Source organism: Pelophylax lessonae (genome assembly GCF_965119305.1).
Source record: "Pelophylax lessonae genome assembly, chromosome: 4".
In the NCBI taxonomy this organism is placed as follows: Eukaryota; Metazoa; Chordata; class Amphibia; order Anura; family Ranidae; genus Pelophylax; species Pelophylax lessonae.
The window spans coordinates 15,911,739-15,939,714 of record NC_138771.1 but is presented as its reverse complement, the minus strand read 5'-3'; the positions used below and the strand labels follow the sequence as shown (position 1 = coordinate 15,939,714).

At 45.5% G+C, this 27,976-nt stretch overlaps 1 protein-coding gene and 1 long non-coding RNA gene across 2 annotated transcripts in view; one reads left to right on the top strand and one right to left on the bottom strand.

The window, feature by feature from the left end:
* The window catches only part of LOC309552212, a 603,675-nt gene that overhangs the window by 338,324 nt on the left and 237,375 nt on the right, over positions 1-27,976 (bottom strand). The gene's annotated exons all lie outside the window — the stretch shown is intronic.
* The window catches only part of MAP2K5 (mitogen-activated protein kinase kinase 5), a 308,258-nt gene that overhangs the window by 155,818 nt on the left and 124,464 nt on the right, over positions 1-27,976 (top strand). Inside the window, exon 9 of the mRNA XM_082253022.1 lies at positions 15,866-15,905. Within this exon, the coding sequence (XP_082109148.1) occupies positions 15,866-15,905 (40 nt within the window). The remainder of the gene's footprint in view (positions 1-15,865; positions 15,906-27,976) is intronic.

Here is a 27,976-nt window from a genome sequence, read left to right as displayed (position 1 = left end):
GCAAGGCACCATTTACTAGACGGGGGGCCTTCCTTTACTTCTCATAGGTGGCTTTTTCGTACCCCCAGGTTGCATGAAAAAGAAAAGCCATTCAAGTCTTCTGGAAGTTTCAAGAAGACGTGGTCAGGTAAACCGAAGCCAGGTAAATCCAGACCTGCAGACAAATCCTGCTCTGCATGAAGGGGCGCCCTCACCGGATTCTGGGGTAGGGGGACATCTTCGCTTCTTTCCGGAACCATTGTCTTCCTTGCTTCAGGACAATTGGGTTCACAAACTGAACCGATCAGGGTATAAGATCGAATTACCTTCTCGACCGTCGGACAGGTTCTTCCCGTCCAATCTGCACCTATCTCCAGATTGTTTAAGGGATCTCCAAGAGGCGGTACAAGATCTGCTGTCGCAAAGGGTGATTGTGCCGGTTCCCTCTCAGGAACGTTTTCAGGGTTTTTATTCAAACCTGTTTACTGTGCCCAGGAAGGAAGGCAAAGTGCGTCCAAGCCTGGACCTCAAGGCTTTGAACCGCTTTGTGCGGGTACAGAGGTTTCGAATGGTGTCCATTCGCACGGTAGTGGCATCCCTACACCAGGGAGACTTTTTGGCCTCCATAGATATCAAGGACGCATATCTACACATCCCTATCTATGCTGGACATCAGCATTTTCTCCGCTTCACTATAGGAGAGAAGCATTATCAATTTGCGACGTTACCCTTTGGTTTCGCCTCTGCTCCCAGCGTCTTTACCAAGGTGCTGGCTCCGGTGTTGGCATTACTGTGCCAATGAGGGATTTCAGTACTGGGGTACCTGGATAATCTCCTGTTGAGGGCGGGCTCTTACCCAATGACTTGTCGATCACTGTCCGAACATTGCAAGAGTTTGGTTGGAACATCAATTTAAAAAAATCTGCCCTGATACCTTCAATGAGATTGGATTATCTGGGCCTGACTCTGGACTCTGCTTTGGCGAGGGTCTTTCTTCCCCCAGGAAAAATTGCAAAAATTGCAGGGGGTGATCCGGTTATTGTTAGCAAACAATCTGTCCTCTCTGCGGACTTGAGATGCAACACAAAGTCTGCGGATTACCGCAGTCGTCGGGTGTTGGATCAGGGGGAGTGGTCCCTACACCCGAGGTGTTTCACCTCCTGTGTGTCTGGTGGGGGGACACCCAATGTCGACCTGTCTGCTTCTCGACTCAACAAGAGGGTTCAGAGGTTTGTGGCCAGGTCAAGGGATCCTCTGACCGACGCCACAGACGCACTGCTGGCTCCTTGGGGTCAGTATCGGTTGATCTATGCATTCCCTCCACTAAAACTCTTGCCAAAGCTGCACAAAATAGAGGTGGAAGGGATTCTGGTCATGCCCCAGACTGGCCTCTCCGGTCTTGGTACGCAAACCTAGTAGGGTTGGTCGCCGATACTCCTTGGAAACTTGCTGTTTCAAGGGCCGATCTTCCATCCTGCTTTACAGTCGCTTGCTATAACGGCGTGGCCGTTGAAAGTCAGGTGTTAAGGTATAGGAGTCTTTCTGACTCTGTGATTCCTACACTATTGAAGGCCCGGAAGATCTATCATCGTACGTGGAAATCGTACATTTCATGGTGTGAATCGTTGACATTGCACCCTCGCTTGTTTTGAGTAGCTAGGGTTTTGACATTTCTTTAAAAAGGGGTTGAATAGTGTTTGGTTTTGGGCACTATCAAAGGCCAAGTGTTGGCTTTGGCTGTGTTTTTCCGACGTCCTTTAGCTACACATGCCCTGATTCGCACTTTTATTCAGGGGGTGTGTCATGGCGCCTCCGACGCGATTTCCAGTTACCTCCGTGGGATCTAATTTTGGTGTTTATCGGTTCTTCAAAAACCTCCTTTTGAGAACATTAGGGAGATTCCCCTGCTTACATTATCTCAGAAGTTTGCCTTTTTGGTGGCTATCACTTCTGCCCGCAGGGTGTCTGAATTGGCGGTGTTGTCTTGCCGTTCACCCTATCTTGTGGTCCACAGAGATAAAGTGGAACTTCAAACTAATCAGTCGTTTCTGATTTCCATTTGAATGAAGACATTGTGCAACCTTCACTCTGTCCTAAGCCCAAGCATCCCAAGGAAATTGCTTTGCATTCTTTGGATGTGGTTTGGGCAATTAGAGTTTACCTGGCGGGTACTGAATCTTTCAGGAAATAAGACTTTCTCTGTCCTCACTGAAGGACCTCAAAAAGGATTTTTCTGCGTCTGCTGTGACCATATCCAGATAGATCAGGCAGACGGTGGTTCAGGATTATTCACTAAAAGGTCAGGTTCCTCCTTTCCCAGTGAAGGCACATTCTATTAGAGTGCTGAGTGCCTCTTGGGCTTTTTCGCCATCAGGCATCAGTGATGCAAGTTTGTAAGGCGGCAAATTGGTTGTCGGTGCACACATTCACAAAGTTCTACAATGTAGATGTATTGGCATCTTCGGATGCCTCTTTTGGCTGCAAGGTTTTGCAGGCTGCTGTCTAAGAGGACTTTTTTTTCTCTTTGAGGGTGTATGTTTTTTCTAGGGGAGCTCCAGTTGTTCCTGGTTAAGGTCCTTGTTACCTGGTTGGCTATGTTTAGCCTTAAGAAATTACGTTTTTTTGCATTATATTTTCCCACCCCTCATGCTAATACTGCTTTGGGACGTCCCAATAGTCAAGAAGATATGAAGCTGCGTCTGTCAGTGGACGATAGAAAAAACTGGATTTTTAACTTACCGTAAAATCCTTTTCTCTGAAGTACAATGACAGACGCAGCACCCGCCCCTCTACTTATGAGTGAAATGGGGTTGTTGTCTTCTAAACACTGCTTGCAACAAAACTGAGGGCTGTAGCAGAGTGTGTAGGGATATGTTTGCAGGGACAGCCCCATAGGCGTGGTGAAAGCTTTTTCCTGCCTAGTGTCCTACTCCTGTAGGGCGTAGCATAACCCAATGGTCAAGAAGATATGAAGCTGCGTCTGTCAATGAACTTCAGATAAAAAGGATTTTACGTTAAGTAAAAAAATCTATTTTTTTTATTGTGGTTTTACGTCACTTTGCTTGAGAATTGCCATTAACAGCATGTGTGACTTCAATTTTGGCAAATCAATATATTTAAAATGCACACTTTCAAAACATGGTGTCTTACCACATATGGTATCTACTTACTTATTTCAAGTGAGAATGGGGGCAACCTTTGAGTTAAAGTGGTTGTAACACTAAAAAAAAAAAACACGCCCCCCCTCTCCCTTTCAGTTCCGTAGTCTGCGTACTTCCGATCTCCTCCCCGCCCCTCCCCTCTCCTCTCATGCCTGTGTAATTCTATTCCCTGCAGCTGCTCCAGTGCTTGTAAAATAAAGAAATATTTATTAATTACTTTGATCTTCTCAGTTTTTGGTCCCTGTTCAGTACAGTGTGTGTGTTTTCCTAAAATTATAATGCTAAATACCTTCTTTCCAGAGCCCTGCTGTGCAAACATGTGACCTCCCTCATGCATTCATCATAAGGGAATCGCAGCCCCTCCCACTCTGCTCTCTTTGATCAGGAAGGAAAGCAGAGGGAGGTCACATGACAGCACAGCAGGGCTCTGCAAAAAAGATATTTAGCATTATAATTATAGGAAAACACACACACACTGTACTGAACTGGGACCTGCAACAGGGAGAATCAAAATAATTAATACATGTGAGTTTACAACCAGTTTAAGCCTGCCATTCGTGGCTCCAATTTTGGACAATTCCTGCTAAATCAGCCTGCTTGAAGAAGGGGCTAAACCTTGAAATGTCCTGAAAATTTGGATGTTAGTGCAAATAGAAAAAGTATCACAGACAGTACTCCATTGTTTTTGGTGAATCACATGAATTTCGAGCTGTGGGTGGTCCTGTTGGCTCCGCCAGCTTATCAAAAGTTGTTTTTTTTACTCAACTTTTGTTGAATGAACCTGGTGGAAGTTGACGGCTAAACACTGACCACATCCAATCAGATATAGTCTGTCACAGACAGGGGTCAGGCTCGGAGGCCAGTAGCTATAGCAGTATAGTAGTCACCCTGGCAGATGACACAGGCTCACCAGAGGTGCGGGGTCTAAGCACTAGAGCTCCTGACAGTGGAGATGGGTTTGGTTGCATGTTAGTACCAGGTTGCCGTCCTCACCTGGAGGTGAGCAAGCCGGGGTCCAATAGCAGTTATAGCAAGTAGGGATTAAGCAGAAACGTAGTCTGCAAACAAGCCAAAGGTCAGTAGCAAGTGGTCGCAGGCTGGAATTAACCAGAAGCATAGTCAAAGAACAAGCCAAAAGTCGGTACTGAGTTATAGCGGAGATACGGACAGCTGCAGAAGTGACAAGAGCGAGCTATTGGCTGGAGAGAACACAATCTGGCAAACAGGCCTCACTGCAGCATATAAAAAAAGTTCTGGTCTTTCCATCAGTGTGTCACTATTCTCTTGCCCGTGTACTTCGTATGCCCTGAGATAGGAATGGCAAAGGTCAGGATATGATTATGATAAAAATTACAAATAAAAATCTCAACATTTTTTACTTTCTGCCATAAAACATGTTCAGTAAAAAAAATTTAAAAAATAAAATTTCTTTATAAATTTAGACCAATATGTATTCTGCTACCTATTTTTGATAAAGAAAAATTCCATTATGCGTATATTGATTGGTTTGTGCAAAAATTAAAGCATCTACAAACTATGGGATATTTGTTTACTTTTTACTAGTAATGACTTATAGCGGGACTGTGATATTATGGCGGACATTCTGACACTAACTGACACTTTTTAGGGACCAGTGACACTAATACAGTGATCAGTGCTAAAAAAATTGCACTGTCACTGTACAAATGACACTGGCAGGGAAGGGATTAACATCAGGGGAGATCAAAGGGTTAACTGTGTGCCTAGCCTGTGTTTTACTAGTGTGGGGGAGGTGCTTTTACTAGGGGAATACATGGATCCTTGTCCTTGTTTTGCAAAGACAATGGATCCATGCCTTCCCTCCTGTCAGAACGGCGATCTGCCTTGTTTACATAGGCAGCTCACCGTTCTGCCTCTGTATTGGATAAGCGGTGGATGCCTGATGACATCGAGTACACTGTACCCATCTGCTGTGCTCCCGCAGTGTATGATCACAGCGTAAACGAGCCGGTGGTGGCGTGCACGCGCGCCCCCTACCTGGAAGAGCCAGATCACGTGTATATATACGGGATCCAGCGCACAGCTATCGCCCTGTAGCAGTAAAACTGATCTGGAGGGGACGGCAAGCCTTTAATAAAAAAAATTGAAAAAAAAAAAGACTAATGCCCACTTTTGCATTACATTTGGTACAACCCTCGTGTTTGAGTGATTAATTACAGCCGTAATTTACTTTACCTTTTTCAGTTTGTTGGAATGTCCTAGAAGACGTGTTTCTGGTAACAAACGCCGTGTATGTGTGTTTTAAGTATATAGCTTTGCGAGTGTTAGGCTGGGTTCAGGGACTTTCAGTCCTAGTGGTACTTAAATGCATTAATTGTTACAGAAGCATCTTATCTTGTCCGCGATCGGATTGTTGATCTCCAGGTAAACTGAAGGCTTTCACATCACTTCATTGTCGGTAAATGAATTCCAACGAAACCTTAACCAAGCCTGCTTAGACAAAGACCTTTTGTTAGATAAAAGATATCTGCTGTCAATTCCAGGAGTCAGATGTGTAAAATGGTAATTTAAATGTAGCTTGTTTTATTCTTTTTTTAAAACCGTTTTATTCTTTTTTTAAAACCGTGTATTATTTCTGACTTCCTTTTGGGAGTATCCTATAAGGAAGGCAGTGCAATATGCAATTTTGGGTTTGCAGATAACCCACGGGTTGCAGGTAAGATAATTCCCCCATCAACACACAGTGTTGATGGGGGAATTCCTCCTGCGGTGCTATTGTGTTCTGCCGGCGTGGAGCACAGGGAGTCATCCCCACCAACAGAAAAGACTGATCACTGCTGGTGGATATAGCCGCCGACAGTAAATGGACAACAAACCAAAAAAAAAAAAGCCTGCACTGAAACGAACCGATGGATCGACAAAGGGCCAGTTTACCATTTGTCGAACTTTGAGGGGGCCGGATTATGGCCAGTGAGAGTAGAAAATGCCCAGAGTCGATGGGAGAAAACAATGCCCTTTAAATTTATGGTCAGTGTGAAGAATTTTCCTTACATCGGTGATCAGTGGTAAGAATGCTCCTTACATTGGTGATCAGTGGGAAGAATGCTCCTTACATTGGTGATCAGTGGTAAGAATGCTCCTTACATTAATGGTCAGTGGGAAGAATTCCCTTCTTACAGATAACTAAGAAGATCAATGGTGTCAGTGGGAACTTAGCTGAGAGGCAGAAATTGCTCATTGCTCATGGAACCCCTAGCAACCTCTGGAGGAACCCTGGTTGAGAACCCTGTTCTAGGAGTTAATGTGTTAAAGTGGACTTTCACTCTTCTTTACAACTTATTGTAATGTTGCTCCTCCCCCCTCCCTATAATACTTTTGCAAATATAGACACTCCTCATTTAACAACCTACCTGATTAATGACTGTTCAGACTGATGACCAGCTCTCCAACCAGTTGATATTGTATGCTGTATTAAATCTTTGGTTATGGAAACAGCAGTATACAGTAGTGGTGTACCAAAATTAAAGTTCAGGATGCACTTGGCCGAAAAAAACAAAATGGACGGTTTAAAAAAAAAAATACATATTTCTCTATTGTTCATTGACAGACGCAGCTCCATATTTTTCTTAACCATTGGATTATGCTGCCCCCTACAGGAGTAGGACACTAGGCAGGATAAAACTTTACCACGCCTATGGGGCAGTCCCTGAAGGCATACACCCACTCACTCTGATATAGGATTCAGTTTGTTTCTGCCTAGATTAGGAGCAGGACCTAGTTCCCGGCTGGGACTTCGGTCTTAACTTTTTTATTTTTATTTTTATTTTAAAGGAAACCATTGTTAAAATGTTTATTTTTTTAGCTAGTTATGTTACTGAGAGAACTACAGTCAACAGCCGTACTGGGTTTCGGACTGGACATCCTAGATCCTTAAGGTCTCCCAGCCTGGCCAGCGAGCACACACAGAGCCCCAATGGACAGGGGCTGGTACGAGCATGAAACACCGAGACGCACACGACCTGGTTTGGCCTGAGTGGCAGCGTGCCCCTTGGCCGTCAGCACCCCCACCCCGAGTGGAGAGGTAGTCTGTCCTGAGTGGCGCTCACCCGATTGTCGTTGGTATCGTTAGGTGTTGGATCAGGGGGAATGGTCCCTTTACCCGGAGGTTTTTCACCTGTTGTGTGTCCAGTGGGGGACACCCGATGTTGACCTGTTAGTTTCTCGGCTCAACGAGAAGGTACAGATGTTTGTAGCCAGGTCTTGGGACCTCTGGCCGACGCCACAGACAAACTGGTGGCTCCTTGGGGTCAGTATTGGCTGATCTATGCATTTCCTCCGCTGAAACTTCTGCCGAGGCTTCTGCGCTGAATAGAGGTGGAAAGGATTCTGTTCATTCTGGTGGCCCCAGACTGGTGTCGCTGGTCTTGGTATGCAGATCTGGTAAGGTTGGTCGCCGATGCTTCTTGGAGACTTCCTCTCAGGGAAGATCTGTTGTCTCAAGGACCGATCTTCCATCCTGCTTTACAGTCGCTGGCTTTTAACTGTGTGGCTGTTGAAAGCCAAGTATTGAAGGATAGGGGTCTTTCTGACTCAGTGATTCCTGCACTGTTGAAGGCTAGAAAATCTACCTCCACCATCTACCTCGTACGTGGAAATCGTACATCTCATGGTGTAAATCGATTAAGGTGCATTCACGCTCCTTTTCAGTGGCTAGAAAATTGAATTTCCTCCTAAGAGGGGTTGAGCAGCAGTTGGCCTTGGGTACTCTTAAAGGCCAGGTGTCAGCTTTGGCGGTGTTTTCTTCAAAAACCTCCCTTTGAAAACTTAGGGAGATTCCTCTGCTTACACTTTCACAGAAGGTAGCCTTTTTGGTGGCTATTACCTCTGCCCGCAGAGTGTCTGAATTGGCGGTGCTATCCTGTTGTTCTCCTTCTCAGGTGGTCCACAAAGATTAAGTGGTACTTCGACCTAATCAGTCGTTTCTTCCTACGGTGGTTTCTAATTTCCATTGAATGAAGATATTGTGCTGCCTTCACTCTGTCCTGAGCCCAAGCATCCCAAGGAAATTGCCTTGCATTCTTTGGCTGTGATTTCTCGCAATTAGGGTTTGGCTGGTGGTTACTGAGTCTTTCAGGAAATCAGACTCTTCTTTTGTCCTTACGGAAGGACCTCGGAAGGGATTGGCTGCGTCCGCTGCGACCATATCCAGATGGATCATGCAGACGGTGGTACAGGCGTATTCACTTAAGGGTCAGATTCCACCTTTCCCTGTGAAGGCACATTCTGCTAGGGCGCTGAGTGCCTCTTGGGCCTTTTTCGCCATCAGACGTCAGTAATACAAGTTTGCAAGGCGGTAATTTGGTTGTCTGTGCACACGTTCACTAAATTCTACAAAGTAGATGTGTTTGCATCCTCGACTGCTTCTTTTGGCCGCAAGGTTTTGCAGGCTGCTGTTTAAAAGAACAATTTTTTCTCTTTTGAGGGTGTATGTTTTTCCTAGGTGAGCTCCAGTTTTTCCTAGGTGATCTCCAGTTGTTCCTAGTTGAGCTCCAGTTGTTCCTAGTTGAGCTCTATGTTACCTGGTTGGCTAAGTTTAGCCTTTGGGGAATTATGTTCTTTCTCTGAGTTGTTTTCCCACCCCTCATGCAAATACTGCTTTGGGGCATCCCAATGGTTAAGAAGAATATGGAGCTGCGTCTGTCAATGAACGATAGCGAAAACTGGATTTTTGACTTACCGTAAAATCCTTTTCTCTGAAGTTCATTGACAGACGCAACACCCGCCCCTCTTTCTGAATGGGTTGGTGATTTTTACTTCTGACACTGCTTGCAACAAAACTGAATCCTATAGCAGAGTGAGTGGGTGTATGCCTGCAGGGACTGCCCCATAGGCGTGGTAAAGTTTTTTCCTGCCTATTGTCCTACACCTGTAGCATAATTATTAAGAAGAATATGGAGCTGCGTCTGTCAATGAACTTCAGAGAAAAGGATTTTTTACGGTAAGTCAAAAATCCATTTTTTTTTTATAGATAATTGTATTATATTCGACTTTTCAATTAATGTCCTGAATTTAAATGAATATGAATTTATTATGGGCACCTTTTTTCCTATTTTGGGCGGCAATTATCGCCACCTTTTTTTCATGCCAATAACCTTATTTTCAGCCGGCGATATATCTGTGCATCCTTAGTATACAGTACACTACTGTATTAACATTTATAAATATACTTTTTTGGTAAAATAAGGTGCACAAAACTATATAATTACAGTGGCTGCAACTAGGACTAGAACCGTATTGGAGTAAATAAGAATAAAGGAAAATACAATTAGTGCGCTCAGTACTGTATGTAAATTAGGTGCACATCAAAACGTGTAAATAGGTGTGGACAAAACATAACAACACAGTGTCAGATTACATATACATAAAACTCCACATAAATCAAGTCCAAAAAATGTCCAAAAGAATATGTGACTAATGAATCTTCATTAGGATGAAAGATAAAGGAAATGAGTTCAGTGTGGATTCACAGACTCCAATTCCCCCAACAGCACCATGTAACAGTTGATACGATTATAGTGCCTTTACCAGCCCCTCTATATAATGCAGTCAAAAACCACAAAATCATGAGCAGGGATCAGGGGATCAGGGTGTCTTCCCACAAACCAGATGAATCACCATGTGGAATAAATAGAGACTGGACTCTTACCAGATAATTAATTATCATGCACAGGCTTGAAGCCTTTCAGGGCCTCCTCTGGAGGATCCAAACCAACCTGGTATGGCAAGCCGAGAGCCCTGGTGCAAGACAAGTGGGTCCACAAAGTCATTCGGTCCAGCTACATGATCGAGTTTCACTCTTGTCCCCCAGGCAAGGTTCTTTCCTTCCAACTTCGGCCTGTCCCTGGACCTCTTGGAGAGCCTGTTTGAGGCAGTACAAGACCTGTTACTTCAAGGGATGATTGTCCCGTTTCTGACTCCAGAACGTTTTCAGGGGTTTTACCCTAACCTGGTGCTAATCTTCTTTGTGCGGATGCAGAAGTTAAGAATGGAGTCCATACGAACGGTGGTGCCATCCCTGCGTCAGGGGGATTTCCTCGCCTCTATCGACATCAAGGATGCCTACCTTCACATTCCAATATGTGCCAGTCACCAGAATTTTCTCCGCTTTTCTGTGGGAGAGGAGCATTATCAGTTTGTTGCATTACCCTTTGTTCTCGCCTCTGCTCCTCGGGTGTTCACAAAAGTGTTTGCCCCGGTGCTAGCCTTGTTACGCCAACGGGGGATCGCGGTACTGGGCTACATGGTACATACTTCTGCGAGCGGAGTCTCCTTCTGCTCTGGTGGAAAACGTGGAGATCACAATGCGAACTCTGCGGGAGTTTGGCTGGATTTGAATTTTCAGAACTCTGCTCTGGTTCCGTCCATGAAGCTGGACTATCTGGGCCTTACTCTGGACTCAGCCTTAGCCAGAGTGCTCCTTCCTCTAGACAAGCTCCAGAAGTTGCAGGCTGCAGTTCGTCTCCTGCTGTCCAGCAGATGGTAATCCCTCCAGACTTGCATGCAGGTGCTGGGCCTGATGGTGTCTACCATCGAGGCGGTTCCGTTTGCACAGTTCCATACGAAGTCCCTGCAAAGGGAGATTCTAACCAAATGGGAAAACACTCCGCAGTCTCTGGACAATCCGATCCGGTTGAGTTGGGGAACGAAGGAGTCCCTGATATGGTGACTTCTTTCTCCAGCGCTTCAGCTGGGCAAATCCTTTCTCCCTTGTATTGGACAGCTGTCACTACAGATGCCAGCCTATCCGGCTGGGGAGGCCTTCTGCTCAGGGCATCTGAATGCTGGAACAGTCCAGACTACCGATCAATGTCTTGGAACTCCAAGTGATTAGACTGTGTCTGGACCATTGGACGGATCGTCTTCAGGTTTGTCCAGTGTGCATTTATTCGGGCAATGCCACGGCCGCCGCTTATGTCAATCACTAAGGGGGCACAAGAAGTGTCCTGGTGGCTCTGGAGGTAGCCGGCATTCTAAGGTGGGTAGAACGGTTCGTTCCAGCCCTCTCCACCGTACACTTTCCCGGAGTGGAAAATTGGCAGGCGGATTACCTCAGTCCACAGGCGTTTGACCAAGGGGAGTGGTCCCTTCATCTGGAGGTGTTTCATCAATTGTGTCTCCAGTGGGGCACCCCCGAGGGGGATCTGGTGGCGTCTCCACGCAACAGAAAGGTGCAGAGGTTTGTGGCTCGGTCAAGGGATCCTCTGGCGGACACCATAGACGCACTGGTGGCTCCGTGGTGTCAGTATTGTCTGATTTACGCCTTCCCTCCTCTCAAGCTTCTGCCAAGACTTCTCCGCAGGATCAAGGCAGAAGGGATTGCGGTCATCTTAAAGGCTCCGGACTGGCCTCGAAGGGCTTCATACGCCGATTTGGTGCGGCTGGTCTCCGGTGTTCCTTGGAAGCTTCCTCTCAGGGAGGATCTGGTGTCTCAAGGACCGATCTTCCATCCTGCTTTACAGTCGCTGGCTTTGACAGCTTGGCTGTTGAATGCCAGGTGCTGAAGGATAGGGGTTTATCTGAGTTGGTGATTCCTATCTTGTTGGAAATCTACTTCTAGGAAGATCTACCATTGTACATGGAAGACGTACATTGCGTGGTGTGAGTCTCTTGGAATTCATCCTTGCTCCTTCTCGGTGGCGTGGATCTTGACCTCCCTTCCACAGAGGGTTGAACAGAAATTGGCCTGGAGTAACATGGGGCCAGGTATCAGTTTTGGCGGTCTTCTTCCAATGACCTTTGGCCACACACTCCCTGGTGTGTACCTTTTTTCTTCAGGGTGTCCAACATTGGTTACTCCAGTTTGGGATCCGTTGCCTCCTTGGGATCTCAATTTGGTGCTTTCGAGTTTCCAGAAGCCTCCCTTTGAGAATCCTTGGGAGATTCCCCTGCTTACGCTGTTCCAGAATGTGGCCTTTTTGGTGGCCATCACCTCTGCGCGCAGGGTGTCTGAACTGGTGTCGTTATCCGATCTTTCACCTTACCTGGTAATCCACAGGGATAAGGTGGTTCTTCGCCCCTGTCCGTCCTTTCTTCCAAAGGTTGTCTCTGTTTTTCATTTGAGTGAAGACATTGTTTTGCCTTCCCTATGTCCCATCCCTAAACATCCAAAGGAAAATGTCTTGCATACCTTGGATGTGGTCCGGGCAATTAGGGTCTACCTGGCAGCTACGGAGTCTTTGAGGAAGTCAGACTCTATTTTTGCTCAAGGATGGACCTCGTAAAGAGTTGTCCGCTTCCTCTGCGACCATTTCATGATGGATCAGACAGATGGTGATTCAGGCCTATTGCATCAGGGGTCAGGTTCCTCCTTTCCCTGTCAAGGCGCACTCTACTGGGGGCGCTTAGTGGCTCCTGGGGTTTCCGTCATCAGGTGTCAGTGACGCAGGTTTACAAGGCGGCCACCTGGTCGTCGGTGCACACATTTCCAAAGTTCTATAAAGTGGATGTGTTGGCATCTGCAGATGCTTCTTTTGGCCGCAAGGTTTTGCAGGCTGCTGTTTAAGAGGACCTGATCCTCTTTGAGGGTGTATTTTTTTTTTTTGCAGGTGAGCTCCAGTTGGCTTGGTTGAGCTCCTGGTTGGCTATAGTTTAGCCATGGGAATTTATTTTTTTCGCTGTTCCCACCCCTCATGTTTTACACTGCTTTGGAACATCCCAATGGTTAAGAAGATCAGGAGCTGTGCCTGTCAATGAACGAAAGAGAAAAATGGGATTTCTGACTTGCTGTAAAATGTATTTCTCTGATGTTCATTGACAGACACTGCACCCACCCCTCTGTGGAGTTGTAATTCTCCTGACACTGCTTGTAACTAAACTGAATGCCTATAGCAGAGAGAGGGCGTATACCCCCCGGACTGCCCATGGGCATAGCCAAACTTTTTTTTTTATGCCTAGTGTCCTATAGTGGGCAGTATAACCCAATGGTTAAGAATATCAGGAGCTGTGTCCCTCCAATGAAGATCAGAGAAATGGATTTTATGGTAAGTCAAAAATCCAATTTTTTTACTCTCTGCTATAAAACATAGCCAATAAAAAAACTGTAAAAAATCTAATTTCTTCATAAATTTAAGCAAATATGTATTCTGCTACATATTTTTGGTAAAACAAAATCCCAAACTGTGAAAACGTTTTAGCATCTACAAACTTTGGAATATGTAGATTTATTTTATTTGTATTTATTTTTTTACTAGTAATGACGGCGATCAGCGACTTATAGCGGGACTGCGGATAAATCGTACACTTTTGGCATTTTTTGGGGGGCCAGTGACACTAATACAGTGATCAGTGCTAAAAATATCTATTGTCACTGTACTAATGACACTGGCTGGGAAGGGGTTAAACATATATAGGGCGATCATTACCTGTGTGCCTAGCCAGTGTTTGTGCACTGTGTGGGAGGTGCTTTTACTAGGGGAAGGTCCCTTCTTTGCAGGAACACAGGATCCATGCCTTCCCTACTGACAGAACAGTGATCTGCCTTGTTTACATAGGCAGACTGCCATTCTGCCTGTATAACGAATGATCGGCGGGTGTCGGTGGCCTTAGAGTCCGCGGTACCCACTAAGCGGCTCCCGCTGTGGATAATCACAGTGGGAGCGAGCCCCCGCACCCGGAAATGCGGGATCACGTGTATATATATATATATATATGTGATCCTGCACACAGCGCCCGCCCTGTAGCAGTAAAGCTACGATAGGGCGGTCGTAAAGTGGTTAAGCTTTGAAAGAAAAACCTGGAAGCCTCTCAGTTTCTATGCAGAGCTGCTCCACATTATGCACTCTCCAGTTTTAGTAAATCAACCCAAATGTGTGACTGTTCTGCTCCCCAAGATCCTCCATCGTGGTAGATCTGCTAGTGTTGCACGACAGGACCACTTTAAATCTACACATTGTCAAGAGTTTGTGTATGTTGTTTTCTCCTCAAGAAATTGAAAGCTTTATTACATATCATTTTACGAGAGAGGAATTGAGAGGTTTTATGTTCCCATTTAGATATACTACTTGCACTGTAATGCACAGCTCCAGGGTTTTTTTGGAATCTTGGAGATTGATAAGCAGACTTGAAGAGGGGAGCCGAGACAAAATGTTTTAGGATATTCGCATGTTGAAGTCTGTTGTGTTCCTGTATGAAATGTACTGATAACCTGGAGTATGAAACTTTGTGGTTCAGCACAAATAAAATAGATGGCTGCAGTTTCTACTTAACCTCATAGCCTGACATCCGTGAGACCTTTCAGTTAGTGGTCTCCAGATAGTGATTTATGATCTGCTTGTGCCTCCTAAAGTCCAATTCCAGAAAAAAAAAAATGAAATTTAAATAGTGCATTGTGCATCAATTAGTTTACTCCTCAGTCTTGATTCCAACACCTCTCCCTAAGCCACATGTGTCAAACGCATAACCCACGGGCTAAATCTGGCCCACTAGGCCATTTCAGGTGGTCCCTCCACCTCTCCTACAGTTGCGTCATCTTTGGCTAAGATCTAGTGTAGTATCTGTTCTCATCAGTCCTTGGAAAGGGAGAATGCTGGTGCCTCTTGTTGAGTGGGGGCTGAATCTGGCCTCAGTCCCACAGGCTTGTCCCCAGTAAATGACAGGGCTCTCCATAAGCTGTCTAATGCCTGGTATACACTATGACCTTCTTTTTGTTCAATCCTGCAGGGTGAACAAAAAAAAACTGTAAGCTCGGGCCGGAGCAGCTGTACTAACTATCCAAAGTTAGTATGGCCATCTATCCTTCTGAGCTGTTGTGTTCTGACAGGAGGAGCCACTGGCTGAGAGAGCTGACCGGGAGTTGGTTGGCTGCTGGTGCTGGAGCATGCTCGTCCGACAGAAACCAACCAAACGGCCAGCTTCTGTGGGACAGGGTGCCATACAGATGGGTCGTTTTTTTTTTTTTTTTAAACTGGCCAATGGCTCATGACATCCGGCCTGTGTGTTCACGGCTTTAGTTCTGATGCCTTCTTGGTAGGCAAGGGACCTGAATATCTAGATCTTACAAGCCGCCATCCAAGGGGGGGCAGGTAAGATCAGTTTAAACTGATCGTGGTGAGGAACGTTAGTACTGCGGATAGTAGATCCCAGAATTGCAACGCTCCCCAGTTTGACTAATTGAACCAACTATGGTCATGCCACAGTATGTATCCATTCAGCACAAACAACCATCTAGTGGGACTTACCTGCCCCCCCTTGGATGGCGGCTTGTAAGATCTCGATATTCTGGTCCCTTTTCTTTTGTACCCTTGCTGATTCGGATGTACTCACTGGACCGTGGGCTCTTCTCACTGGGGTGACCTTGTCATGGTGCATGGTGTGACTAACAGTCAGAATTATAGCTTTTACCCATGCGGTTTTGTTAGTGTACACCTCCAATCGAACGATTGTAACCTATAGTTCAATACCACTGATGAAAGAAGGAAAATCTTGATTTTCTGAAACGCGTAAATACGGTGTGACATAAAGTATTGCAATGATCTCCATTTTATTCTCTATGGTCTCTACTAAAAAAATATATATAATGTTTGGGGGTTCTAAGTAATTTTCTAGCAAAAAATACTAATTTTAACTTGTAAACAACAAGTGTCAGATATAGGCCTGGTTCCTAAGTGGTTAATGTATTTTACAGTTTAAACTGCGAGGTCAGAAGAGCAAATGTCACGATTTTTATTGATTATTTATCTGTTTTGCAGAGCATATCATGTTTCCAGTGGGAAGATCCTGGCTGTAAAGGTAAGATTACATTTTGTGATCCCGACTCTGATACAGCAGAAAAGTTTTACATGCTCTATGCTGTGTGTGTCATTACCTAAGGATAGAGAAAATGTTGGTATTGTCCTTAAAGTGGAGCTCCAGCAACACACTTTCTTCACTGAATCAGTCAGGGATGCCCTCTAAAGTTCGATGTAGCTACTGCAAGTGATTCTTTGATGCCTCTTTTGCATTTTACATTCTGTTCCAACCCAACGCCGTAGATTTACTTCCTGTCCAAACGACATCCAGAGTCATCAAGTCTTCTAATCAGCAGCCGGATTGTCATTTGCACCTGACCACCCACAGTCAACATGCAGGTGATACCACTCGTGGGCGGTACAATTCAGTGATCTGATGAATGATTTGTGGCACTGATGTGTAGGCTGGTGCAGTTAGCTAGTCTCCCACTAGGTGGGCTCTGTTCCAGAAAAGTGTCACATTACAGAATGCAGTGTCATGAAGTGCTAGGCCCATTTAAAGTAGAGCCCTCCTGTAGTGATGGCATGGGTGAGTCAGGGCCCAGTTATAAGCCAGGTTGTGAGGAGCCCAAGTACAGTTGGGGCATGGGAGCCAGAGATCCCAGAATCAGGAAGAGGCCCTGGGCCGGGCTGGAGGCCAAGGAGAGGTACACTTGCAGCCAGAGGAGCCAGCTGTAGACTTCCTGACACTGATGGAGGTGTGGGGACTAGCCAGGTTGCAAAAGGACTTTTAGGCAAGGCCAAGAGTTCCTTGGAGTGCGGCTTTCCCCCTGGAGGGTCCCGGAAGAGGTGTACTCAAGGAGGTGACAGGAGAGATCCCATCTTAGTGAGTACTAATGACCCCAGGTGGAGAGAAAACGTGTGAGGAAAGGTGGCTCACTGAAAATGCTGCATGATGCTTTCACATATGACTAGTGCGGACCGCCCACTAAGTGCGATTGACAGTTTACTGTCAAATGACCCCGGATAGCATGTTGATGTGATGTCATTATTTGCCCCATCTTCCAAGTACCACTAATAAAGTGCAGCAACCGTGGACTTCCTTTGGGTATATGAAGGTTAATGGCTTGGAATGTCGGGAGAAGGCCTCTGGTATGGAGGGAGGCACAAAATGTCAGACGATTACAGCCTCAGCAGAAGAGTCACTGTTTTAGCAGGAGAGGATTGGGGAGGAAACTTGTGCTCTTGGCGCCAACATATAGCCAATCAGAAACCCCTCTTACACGCTGTTTGTGAGAGACATATATAGTCTACCAGTGTACAGAAACTGAAAGTTTTGTGCTGTAACCCCTGATTATATGGCAGAGGGTAATGTTTAAGTCATCCAGTGCATAAAAATTTCAGTTTTCAAATTTCAGTAATAACAAAGGGCATCACTCAAAACAGATAACTCACCCCTTGTAAAAACCCCTGGGGATCACCAAAATTTCCTTGTCGACCATCAGTGGTCCACAGACCACTGGTTGGCGACCGCTGGTTTAGAGCAGTGTTTCTCAACTGGAGTGCTCTTTGGGTTCCCCTGGGATGCTGCAAACATGGAACGCAATTTGCCTTGGATCAGTATTATCCACTGCCATGATGCAGGATGGCACCAATCAATGAAGCTCTAGGGCCAGAACATTGTGTCCTGTCCGCACCATGGCAACGCATAACTGATCCATGGCTGGTGGCATGTTAGGCTGCCCCCAGCATTCAGGAAAGAATGGAGTGCTGCTGGAGTAAGGTGGGGCTCAGATGGAAAGCGAGAACATCTGTAGTCTGCAAGATTTTGGAGGGGTTGTTAAGGGACCACATACAAGACTTTAGTAATGAAAACTGTATTATTAGTAGTAATCAGCATGGATTCATGAAAAATCGTTCGTGCCACACCAATCTATTAACCTTCTATGATGAAGTGAGCTGCCACCTAGATAAAGGTAAGCCTGTGGATGTGGTGTATCTGGACTTTGCAAAGGCCTTTGACACCGTTCCCCACAAACGCTTACTGTACAAACTAAGGAAGATAGGTATGGACCATAGGGTGAGTACCTGGATAGAGAACTGGCTCCAGGGGAGAGTCCAGAGGATGATGATTAATGGGGAGTACTCGGATTGGGCGGGTGTGGAAAGTGGGGTCCCCCAGGGTTCTGTCCTGGGACCAATCCTGTTTAATTTATTCATAAATGATCTAGAGGAGGGGATGTCTAGTACAATCTCAGTATTTGCGGATGATACTAAACTAAGCATGCCAATATCTTCTATGCAGGATGTGGAAACCTTACAAGCGGACCTGAACAAAATAACGGGGTGGGCAACTACATGGCAGATGAGGTTTAATGTTGAAAAATGTAAAGTAATGCACTTGGGGGCCAGAAACCAGAAAGCAAGCTACTCACTAGGCGGGGAACCTCTGGGTGAGTCTAGGATGGAAAAGGACTTGGGGGTACTGGTAGACAACAGGCTTGGCAGTGGCATGCAATGCCAAGCCGCTGCAAGCAAAGCCAACAGAATACTGGGATGTATAAAAAAGGGGATTCACTCCAGAAATAAAGAGATTATTCTCCCGCTCTATAAGACTCTGGTCCGGCCACATCTGGAGTATGCTGTCCAGTTCTGGGCACCGGTCCTCAGGAAGGATGTGCTGGAATTGGAGAGAGTCCAGAGAAGGGCAACAAAAATAATTAGGGGAATGGAGGACATCAGCTATGAGGAAAGACTACAAGCACTGAACTTATTCTCTCTGGAGAAGAGACGATTGAGGGGGGATATGATATCAATGTACAAATACTGTACTGGCGACCCTAGCATAAGGAACAAACTATTCAGAGTAAGGGAATACAATAAGACACGTGGCCACTCACTAAAACTAGGGGAAAGGCGGTTTAACCTTAAAATGCGTAAGGGGTTCTTCACTGTAAGAGCGGTAAGGATGTGGAATTCTCTTCCACAAGCAGTCGTATCAGCTGGGAGCATTGATAGTTTCAAGAAGCTATTAGATGGACACCTTAAAGACCACAACATACAGGGGTATACAATGTACGGTTAAAAGCAAACACAAATACATCATAGGTTGAACTGGATGGACTGATGTCTTTTTTCAACCTCACTAACTATGTAACTATGTGACTATGATAGGTAGCCTCTGATCTAAAGAGGAACTCTGTTGTATAGAGGGGCCTCGTATTAGAAGGGTGGGGCTTGTGGTGTGATGAGAGGATTCTGTGATAGGGGGAACACTTGAAGGTGGATGACTCTGATGTGATAGGGTGTGGCAAAATATTGACGCTAATGCAAGAAGAGGAAGTAATAAACTAAGCAAATGGTGTAGTGCTATACATTCAAATATTTTTTTGATTATTGTTAACATAAATAAAACCTACTGTATATCACATCAACCGTCCCAAGTGTATTAGTCCTTCTGCCTCTCCATTAATTGTTCTTTCACATGCAAAACGTGTCCAATCCTCCACCTTCAGTGCTTTCCCAACACCGATTGTGCTCTCACCTGGTATATATGATCCACATAAAATGTGAGGTCAGAACAGCTCAAGTCCCCTTTCAATGTAATGCTGTATGCCCAGAGGATCACAGCAGACTTGATCCATAGTGCTTGCCCTTTATTTACAGCACACAAAAAATGCCACTCATAATTTCCAGTGCATTCGGTGCACTCATATATACAAGCCTCAATAAACACTACACTGCTGGTACTCAGCAGCGGCTGGCTGTATTAGTGCACCTCCTGGTCTCTTGGTGCGTGATGACGTCATCCAATAGTCCCTGCCCCTATGTGTTTTGTCACCGGGAAACGTGACTTCCTCAGGGAGGGAAGGAGGACAGTGTCTGTCGCCTATTTAGCAACCATTAAGATTTCCTTTGTCATTGCAGTAGCGCAGGTTAGGAAATGAAAGCGTACATCAATATTCCTATTGGTTTTTATCCACTTTCTATTCATCATCCCCCATGTGATTTGGTGCCACGCTCTTTGTTGTAGGCTGCTTTGCATTTTGAAATCACCATAATTTATCAGTCTGGAAGGTTAATTTCCAGCCCAGGAGAATGTATAGCAAGGCGTTACATAGTGCATCGTCTGCATTTCTCACCTGTTTAGATCAGCTCAGATCTGCTTGCTAACTAAAGAAGGGGTGATTGAGGCCCCCCAGTTTTAGCATTCGCTAGCAATTTTCCTGGATCATCTCAAGAGTGTAACATCCTCTTTGTATTCCATAACCCTCCGGCGTATGAGAAATGGGGAGACTGATAACCCTTTTCACGTGGACATGTAATCCCATCTTATGCCCTGCAGTGGTTTACTTACTGTAGCAGACAATTATGTCTCTAGTGATTAAGTGAATTAAAACTGAACATCAGCCTAATTTGACCTGTGAAGTCTGCTCTGTCGCTCTGTTTTTTCTCCAGTGCAGTTTCTGCACAAGGTCTGCTCTGACAGCTTGTGATAGATTGCTTTATTTACAACGGTATATTTAAAAGGCCGACCACTAATTTACACAGCCCAGTGTAAGTATATTAATCGCCAGCACCTAAAACCCCACATTTACCTGATGGCTAAGATTGACGAGATTGAAGAGGCCGATTTTCTTCAATTGCAGTTCTAGAGACGTTTACATGACATCACACAGGGATTTTTTTCTCAGAGAACAGGTGCAAGAACTCCCCCCTTCTGAGTCACCCCTTGTTCCTGCCCCTACCTACCCCTGTGCACCATGCCTTGGTTCCACCCCCTATCCACCTCCAAGTACTGCCATCCCTTGGTTCCACCCCCTATCCAACTCCCAGTACTGCCTTCCCTTGGTTCCACCCCCTATCCACCTCCCAGTACTGTCATCCCTTGGTTCCACCCCCTATCCACCTCCCAGTACTGTCATCCCTTGGTTCTACCCCTAGCCACCTCCCAGTACTACCATCCCTTGGTTCCACCCCTATCCACCTCCCAGTACTGCCATCCCTTGGTTCCACCCCCTATCCACCTCCCAGTACTGCAATCCCTTGGCTCCAACCCCCTATCCACCTCCCATTACTGCCATCCCTTGGTTCCAACCCCCTATCCACCTCCCAGTACTGCCATCCCTTAGTTCCACCCCCTATACACCTCCCAGTTCTGCCATCCCTTGGTTCCACCCCCTATCCAACTCCCAGTACTGCCATCCCTTGGTTCCATCTCCTATCCAACTCCCAGTACTGCCATCCATTGGTTCCATCTCCTATCCACCTCCCAGTACTGACATCCCTTGGTTCCACCACCTATCCGCCTCCCAGTACTGCCATCCCTTGGTTCCACCCCCTATCCACCTCCCAGTACTACCATCCCTTGGTCCACCCCTATCCACCTCCCAGTACTACCATCCCTTGGTTCCACCTCCCAGTACTGCCATCCCTTGGTTCCACCTCCCAGTACTGCCATCCCTTGGTCCCACCCCCTATCAACCCCCCAGTATATATATATATATATATATATATATATATATATATAAATAACATGCACCGATGAAGACCATCAAATCAGCACAAATATTAAAATATAAATATAAAGTGCATAATATGCTAATATAAAGAAGGGAATAATTAAGCCCATGTGTAGTAGTGCAATTAATGCAAGTGAAAAAACAATCACAAAAATAATAAATTATAAAATTAATAGTCCATATAAAAAATTGATTTTAAACTCTTTTAAAACGTTATATTTATATTTCAATTTTGGTACTGATTTGATGGTCTTCATTGGTGCATGTTATATATATACATGTGTGTTATTTAATGCTTTAGCACCGATTCGATTTTTTTTCTGATTATTGTTGTATGTGTGACACTACGCAGATTGGCTGGTATCGCCCCTTAGTTACTCTATATATTTTATATATATTCTTCTAGTAAATGTGCTTTCTTAGCTTTACCTGCAGATACTGGTTAGCGCATTTGTTTACTGTTCACAAGTGAGCAGCAATAGACCCCCCTCCAGCAGTTATAGAACCCTCACACAACAATACACCCCCTCCCCAGCAACAATGGACCCCTCGCAACAAAATAACACCCAAGCAGCAATAGACTCCCAGCAGCAACAACAGATCTCCCAGCAGCCAGCATCAATAGACCCTCTAGCAGACAGCAACAATAGACCTTCCTCAACAGTAGATTCCTCCCATCAACAACTGACCCCACCAGCAACAATGGACCCACCTAGCAACAATAAAAATAGAACCTCACCAGTGACAAAAGATCCCCCAGCAGCCAGCATCAATAGACCCCTCAGCATACCCCAGCACTCCTTGCCATTACATACATTCAGTGCTAGATGTGCCATAACTGCGTCCCCCCACACTCCCGCTGAAAAAAAAGCCCTGACATCACACTTGATCTAAATGTTTTGTCTGAAAGTCTGTTCCTTGTCTAGTATTACATCAGCTAGGTGACTGCTGCTTTACACATAGGGGCAGGGTCTATTGGTGTCTGTGGGAGGAATAGTGCCCCATCATTGGTGTCTGTGGGAGAAATAGTGCTCCATCATTGGTGTCAGTGGAAGGAATAGTGCATCATCATTTGTGTCAGTGGGAGCAGTTGTGCCCTATCATTTGTGTCAGTGGGAGGAATAGTGCCCCATCACTGGTGTCAGTAAGAGCAATTGTGCCCCATCATTGGTGTCAGTGGGAGGAATAGTGCCTCATCATTGGTGTCTGGGAGCAATAAGGGCCTCATCATTGGTGTCTGTGAGCAATAAGGGCCTCATCATTGGTGTCAGTGGGAGGAATAGTGCCTCATCGTTGGTGTCAGTAGGCGGAATAGTGCCTCATTGGTCATGATTGGTGTCAGTGGGAGCACTTGTGCCCCATCAATGGTGTCAGTGGGAGGAATAGTGCCTCATTATTGGTGTCAGTGGGAGCAATAGGGCCTCATCATTGGTGTAAGTGGGAGGAATAGTGCCTCATCATTGGTGTCAGTGGAAGGAATAGTGCCCCATCATTGGTATCAGTGGGAGGAATAGTGCTCCATCATTGGTGTCAGTGGGAGGAATAGTGCCTCATCATTGATGTCAGTGGGAGGAATAGTGCCCCATCATTGGTGTCAGTGGGAGCAATTGTCCCCCATCACTGGTGTCGGTGGAATTGTGCCCCATCATTGGTTGTCAGTTGGGAGAACAGTGCCTTTTATCAGACAGAAGAATAGTGCTCCAAGGCTCGGATAAAGATAAGCAAAGGGTCCCCGGCCCACAGTTTGGAGACCACTACCCTAGACAATATTGAGCAGTTAACCCGTGAAGTGTGGACACAGCCCCCTGCATGGAAACAAAAAAATGTGTCCGGAGTTCAGCTTAAATTTTGGTTTCTGATATTTTTACCTCTTAATAAATCCATCTACATATTTTTCCCCCTATAGTCTGTATGAGAAAATTCTGCAATTGGGTCCGGGTCCATTCTCACTCAGCACCATTCCTGAGAGCATCCTCTGACTGTTGTTCTATTACAGCCCCTTGAAATAACATAGGCAGGCTATTTCCTATGGGAGCGCACCCCCCCTCCCCCGCTTCCCTACTTACACAGCAGTTTGACCTGTCCCCGGGGTACCTTCCTCCCTCGGCTGCACCTGACACAGGTTAAATGCCTCTCACACTTTAATTGAGTAAAATTGCTATGATGTAGCGGCAAATTATTTTTTTTTTCCAAGTTTTTCCGCGCTGAAAAATGTAAGTGAGTAGAGTTGGCAAATGACTATTGATTTGGGGAAGTGTGTTTTAAATTTCTCTTGGCAGTTCTATATTACAGTTACAAGCTGGATTAGTCAGAGCGTTTATAAATAACCCTAAAGCAAGCTTGTGATTGAAACAGGTTGCGTCTTATTCTATTCCTTTTCCCCGACGCCCGGCGTTCTCAAATTTAATTTATGCCTTTGCATATCCTTGTCTATATTCCTCCCCCTGCTACATATAAATCTTAATTTATATGTCTGTTCTGACGGCTGCACAGATATACGAGTGCATTGTATAAGACGCACGTCAAGACACCGCGTGTGTTTTCTTCCCTGTCAGTGCCAGAGGGAACTTTGGCGCACAGCGAGGAATAACAGGGTCTGCACTGAAAAGGCTGCATTACGCTCGTTCAAGTAGTGTGGGTGCCATTCGAAATGGGAGACAGCTTGGGGTTGACTCGATTTCCCAAGCCTTGGGACTTGTATAGAGATAAAAGCGGCATTTCACCAAAAATGAATATTCACCATTTCTTGGTGGAGTTTGGGAGGCTGAGCTTTCGTTTTTTGATAACGCCTTGCTTTTCCTACGTGCTCACGTGGAAGCGAGACCTGTCCACTATTGATCTGGCAGATTGGAACAAATCCTGGTCCAGCATAGCGAAGTTCTCCTTCAATACGGCCACACTGGAGGCGGCTTACAAGGTCCTCTTCCGCTGGTGCTTCTGGGATTGTTTTTAATGTATTGAGTGTATTGTCATATGTTTCTGGAAGGTATGAGATACTTACATTGCCTTGCGAAAGTATTCGGCCCCCTTGAACTTTGCGACCTTTTGCCACATTTCAGGCTTCAAACATAAAGATATAAAACTGTAATTTTTTGTGAAGAATCAACAAGTGGGACACAATCATGAAGTGGATCGAAATTTATTGGATATTTCAAACTTTAACAAATAAAAAACTGAAAAATTTGGCGTGCAAAATTATTCAGCCCATTTACTTTCAGTGCAGCAAACTCTCTCCAGAAGTTCAGTGAGGATCTCTGAATGATCCACTGTTGACCTAAATGACTAATGATGATAAATAGAATCCACCTGTGTGTAATCAAGTCTCCGTATAAATGCACCTGCACTGTGATAGTCTCAGAGGTCCGTTTAAAGCGCAGAGAGCATCATGAAGAACAAGGAACACACCAGGCAGGTCCGAGATACTGTTGGGGAGAAGTTTAAAGCGGAGTTCCACCCTGGAATTTATTTATTTTTTTTAAATACCCCCGGGACAGTCAGGGCTAGTGCATTCCACAATGGCTAGCCTCTGATCTGTCCCGGGTTGCACTTACCTGTTAGGACAAATACTTACCTTGAAAACGTCTTGTCCAGCGCTGCCATCTCAGATGTGGGCAGCTTGAAGCCAGCGAGATCCTCTTCCGCGTCCTCTTCCGCCTTCTTCGGTCCCACGATGCCCTGCGCCGGCCCCGCCGTCACATCCGGGTCGCGCGCGTCATCCCTCCACAGCTTCTGGGCATGCCCAGAAGCTGTTTAGAAGGGGATGACGCGCGCGCCCCGGAACTGACGTCGGGGCCGGTGCAGGCGCAATGATTCCTGGGAGCGATGACGTTCAGCTCCCAGGAATCATTGCAGAGCCAGGAAGTGACGACAGGCCGCGGCCGAGGAAGGAGGAAGAAGGAAGTAAGGTAAGTATATTTTCTTCGCTACGAGGTAAGTAAAAAAAAAAAAAAATGCGATTATCCATTTCTTTTTCAGGTGACCCGGAGCGAGAAGATGGAGGTAAGTATAAAATTAGGGTGGAACTCCACTTTAAAGCCGGATTTGGATACAAAAAGATTTCCCAAGCTTTAAACATCCCAAGGAGCACTGTGCAAGCGATAATATTAAAATGGAAGGAGTATCAGACCACTGCAAATCTACGAAGACCTGGCCATCCCTCTAAACTTTCAGCTCATACAAGGAGAAGACTGATCAGAGATGCAGCCAAGAGGCCCATGATCACTCTGGATGAACTGAACAGAGATCTACAGCTGAGGTGGGAGACTCTGTCCATAGGACAACAATCAGTCGTATACTGCACAAATCTGGCTTTTATGGAAGAGTGGCAAGAAGAAAGCCATTTCTTAAAGATATCCATAAAAAGTGTTGTTTAAAGTTTGCCACAAGCCACCTGGGAGACACCAAACATGTGGAAGAAGGTGCTCTGGACAGATGAAACCAAAATCGAACTTTTTGGCAACAATGCAAAACGTTATGTTTGGCGTAAAAGCAGCACAGCTCATCACCCTGAACGCACCATCCCCACTGTCAAACATGGTGGTGGCAGCATCATGGTTTGGGCCTGCTTTTTTTCAGCAGGGACAGGGAAGATGGTTAAAATTGATGGGAAGATGGATGGAGCCAAATACAGGACCATTCTGGAAGAAAACCTGATGGAGTCTGCAAAAGACCTGAGACTGGGATGGAGATTTGTCTTCCAACAAGACAATGATCCAAAACATAAAGCAAAATCTACAATGAAATGGTTCACAAATAAACATATCCAGGTGTTAGAATGGCCAAGTCAAAGTCCAGACCTGAATCCAATCGAGAATCTGTGGAAAGAACTGAAAACTGCTGTTCACAAACGCTCTCCATCCAACCTCACTGAGCTCGAGCTGTTTTGCAAAGAGGATTGGGCAAAAATGTCAGTCTCTCGATGTGCAAAACTGATAGAGACATACCCCAAGCGACTTACAGCTGTAATCGCAGCAAAAGGTGGCGCTACAAAGTATTAACTTAAGGGGGCTGAATAATTTTGCACGCCCAATTTTTCAGTTTTTTATTAAAAAAGTTTGAAATATCCAATAAATTTTGCTCCACTTCATGATTGTGTCCCACTTGTTGTTGGTTCTTCACAAAAAATTACAGTTTTATATCTTTATGTTTGAAGCCTGAAATGTGGCAAAAGGTCGCAAAGTTCAAGAGGGCCGAATACTTTCGCAAGGCACTGTATATGCCTTATGAAAATAGTGAAAGAAAACCATGACGCTGGTTGCGCACAACACCAATAAATAAAAGAAAAGCAATCCTCAGTACATCAAATAATGGTGCATCAATAAACTGTGCCCAGAAAATAAGTCCACAATATGAATGTTGGATATGGAATCCAAAAAATTAAATATACTGTGAATAAATGTGAGTCCAAAAAATGAAGTCCAAAAAATAACTTCTATAAACGTGATAAACCAAATGATCTTGTGAGATTCCAGTGCTAATAATAAGGTGACACCCGAATTGGATCCACCACCGATGTGCTCCACACCCGTCAAATTAGCAACTCGCCCTCATTTGTTGCCTACCACTCTCGTGGATAAGGCCAATTTCGCTGTGTATATTACGGTTTCATAGTTACATAGTTAGTGAGGTTGAAAAAAGACATCAGTCCATCCAGTTCAACCTATGATGTGTGTGTGTGTGTTTGCTGTTAACCACACATTGTATACCCCTGTATGTTGTACATTGTATACCCCTGTATGTTGTACATTGTATACCCCTGTATGTTGTACATTGTATACCCCTGTGTGTTGTACATTGTATACCCCTGTATGTTGTACATTGTATACCCCTGTATGTTGTACATTGTATACCCCTGTGTGTTGTACATTGTATACCCCTGTATGTTGTACATTGTATACCCCTGTATGTTGTACATTGTATACCCCCGTATGTTGTACATTGTATACCCCTGTATGTTGTGGTCTTTAACCACTTGCCGACCGCCGCACGCCGATCTACGTCGGCGGTCAGCCCCTCACAGGCAAAGTGACGTAGGGCTACGTCACTAGCTTGTGAGGGTCTAGGGAGCGAGCGCGCACCGCCGGAGGCGCGCTCCCGCGTGGTCACGGACCCCCCCGCGCGTGTGACCGGCGGACCCGATGTCCGCCGGCCACTCTGCGATCGGCGGGGGAGAGGGAGAAAGTCAGGCAGCTTGTGTAAACAAGCTGCCTGTCATTCTCCCCTCTGTATGAGAGCTGATCATATGGATCTACTATGTAGATCCATTGATCACTCTGCATACAGCTGAAGCCACAGCCAATCACAGTAAGAATCACGCCCCTAGGGACACACACAGCCCCTCCCTCTCAAATAAAGTTAACCCCTTCACTACAGGTGTATTTTTACAGTAACAGTGCATATATATAGCACTGATTACTGTAGAAATGTCACTGGTAGCCCCAAAAGTGTCAAAAATGTCAGTCAAGGGTCCGATCTGTCCGCCCCAATGTCGCAGTACCGCAAAAAAAAAATCGCAGATCGCCGCCATTGCGCGTTAAAAAAAAAAAAAAACAACAAAAATGACAAAAATCTTTCCCTTAGTCAGTAAACGCAATAACTTTTGCGCAAACCA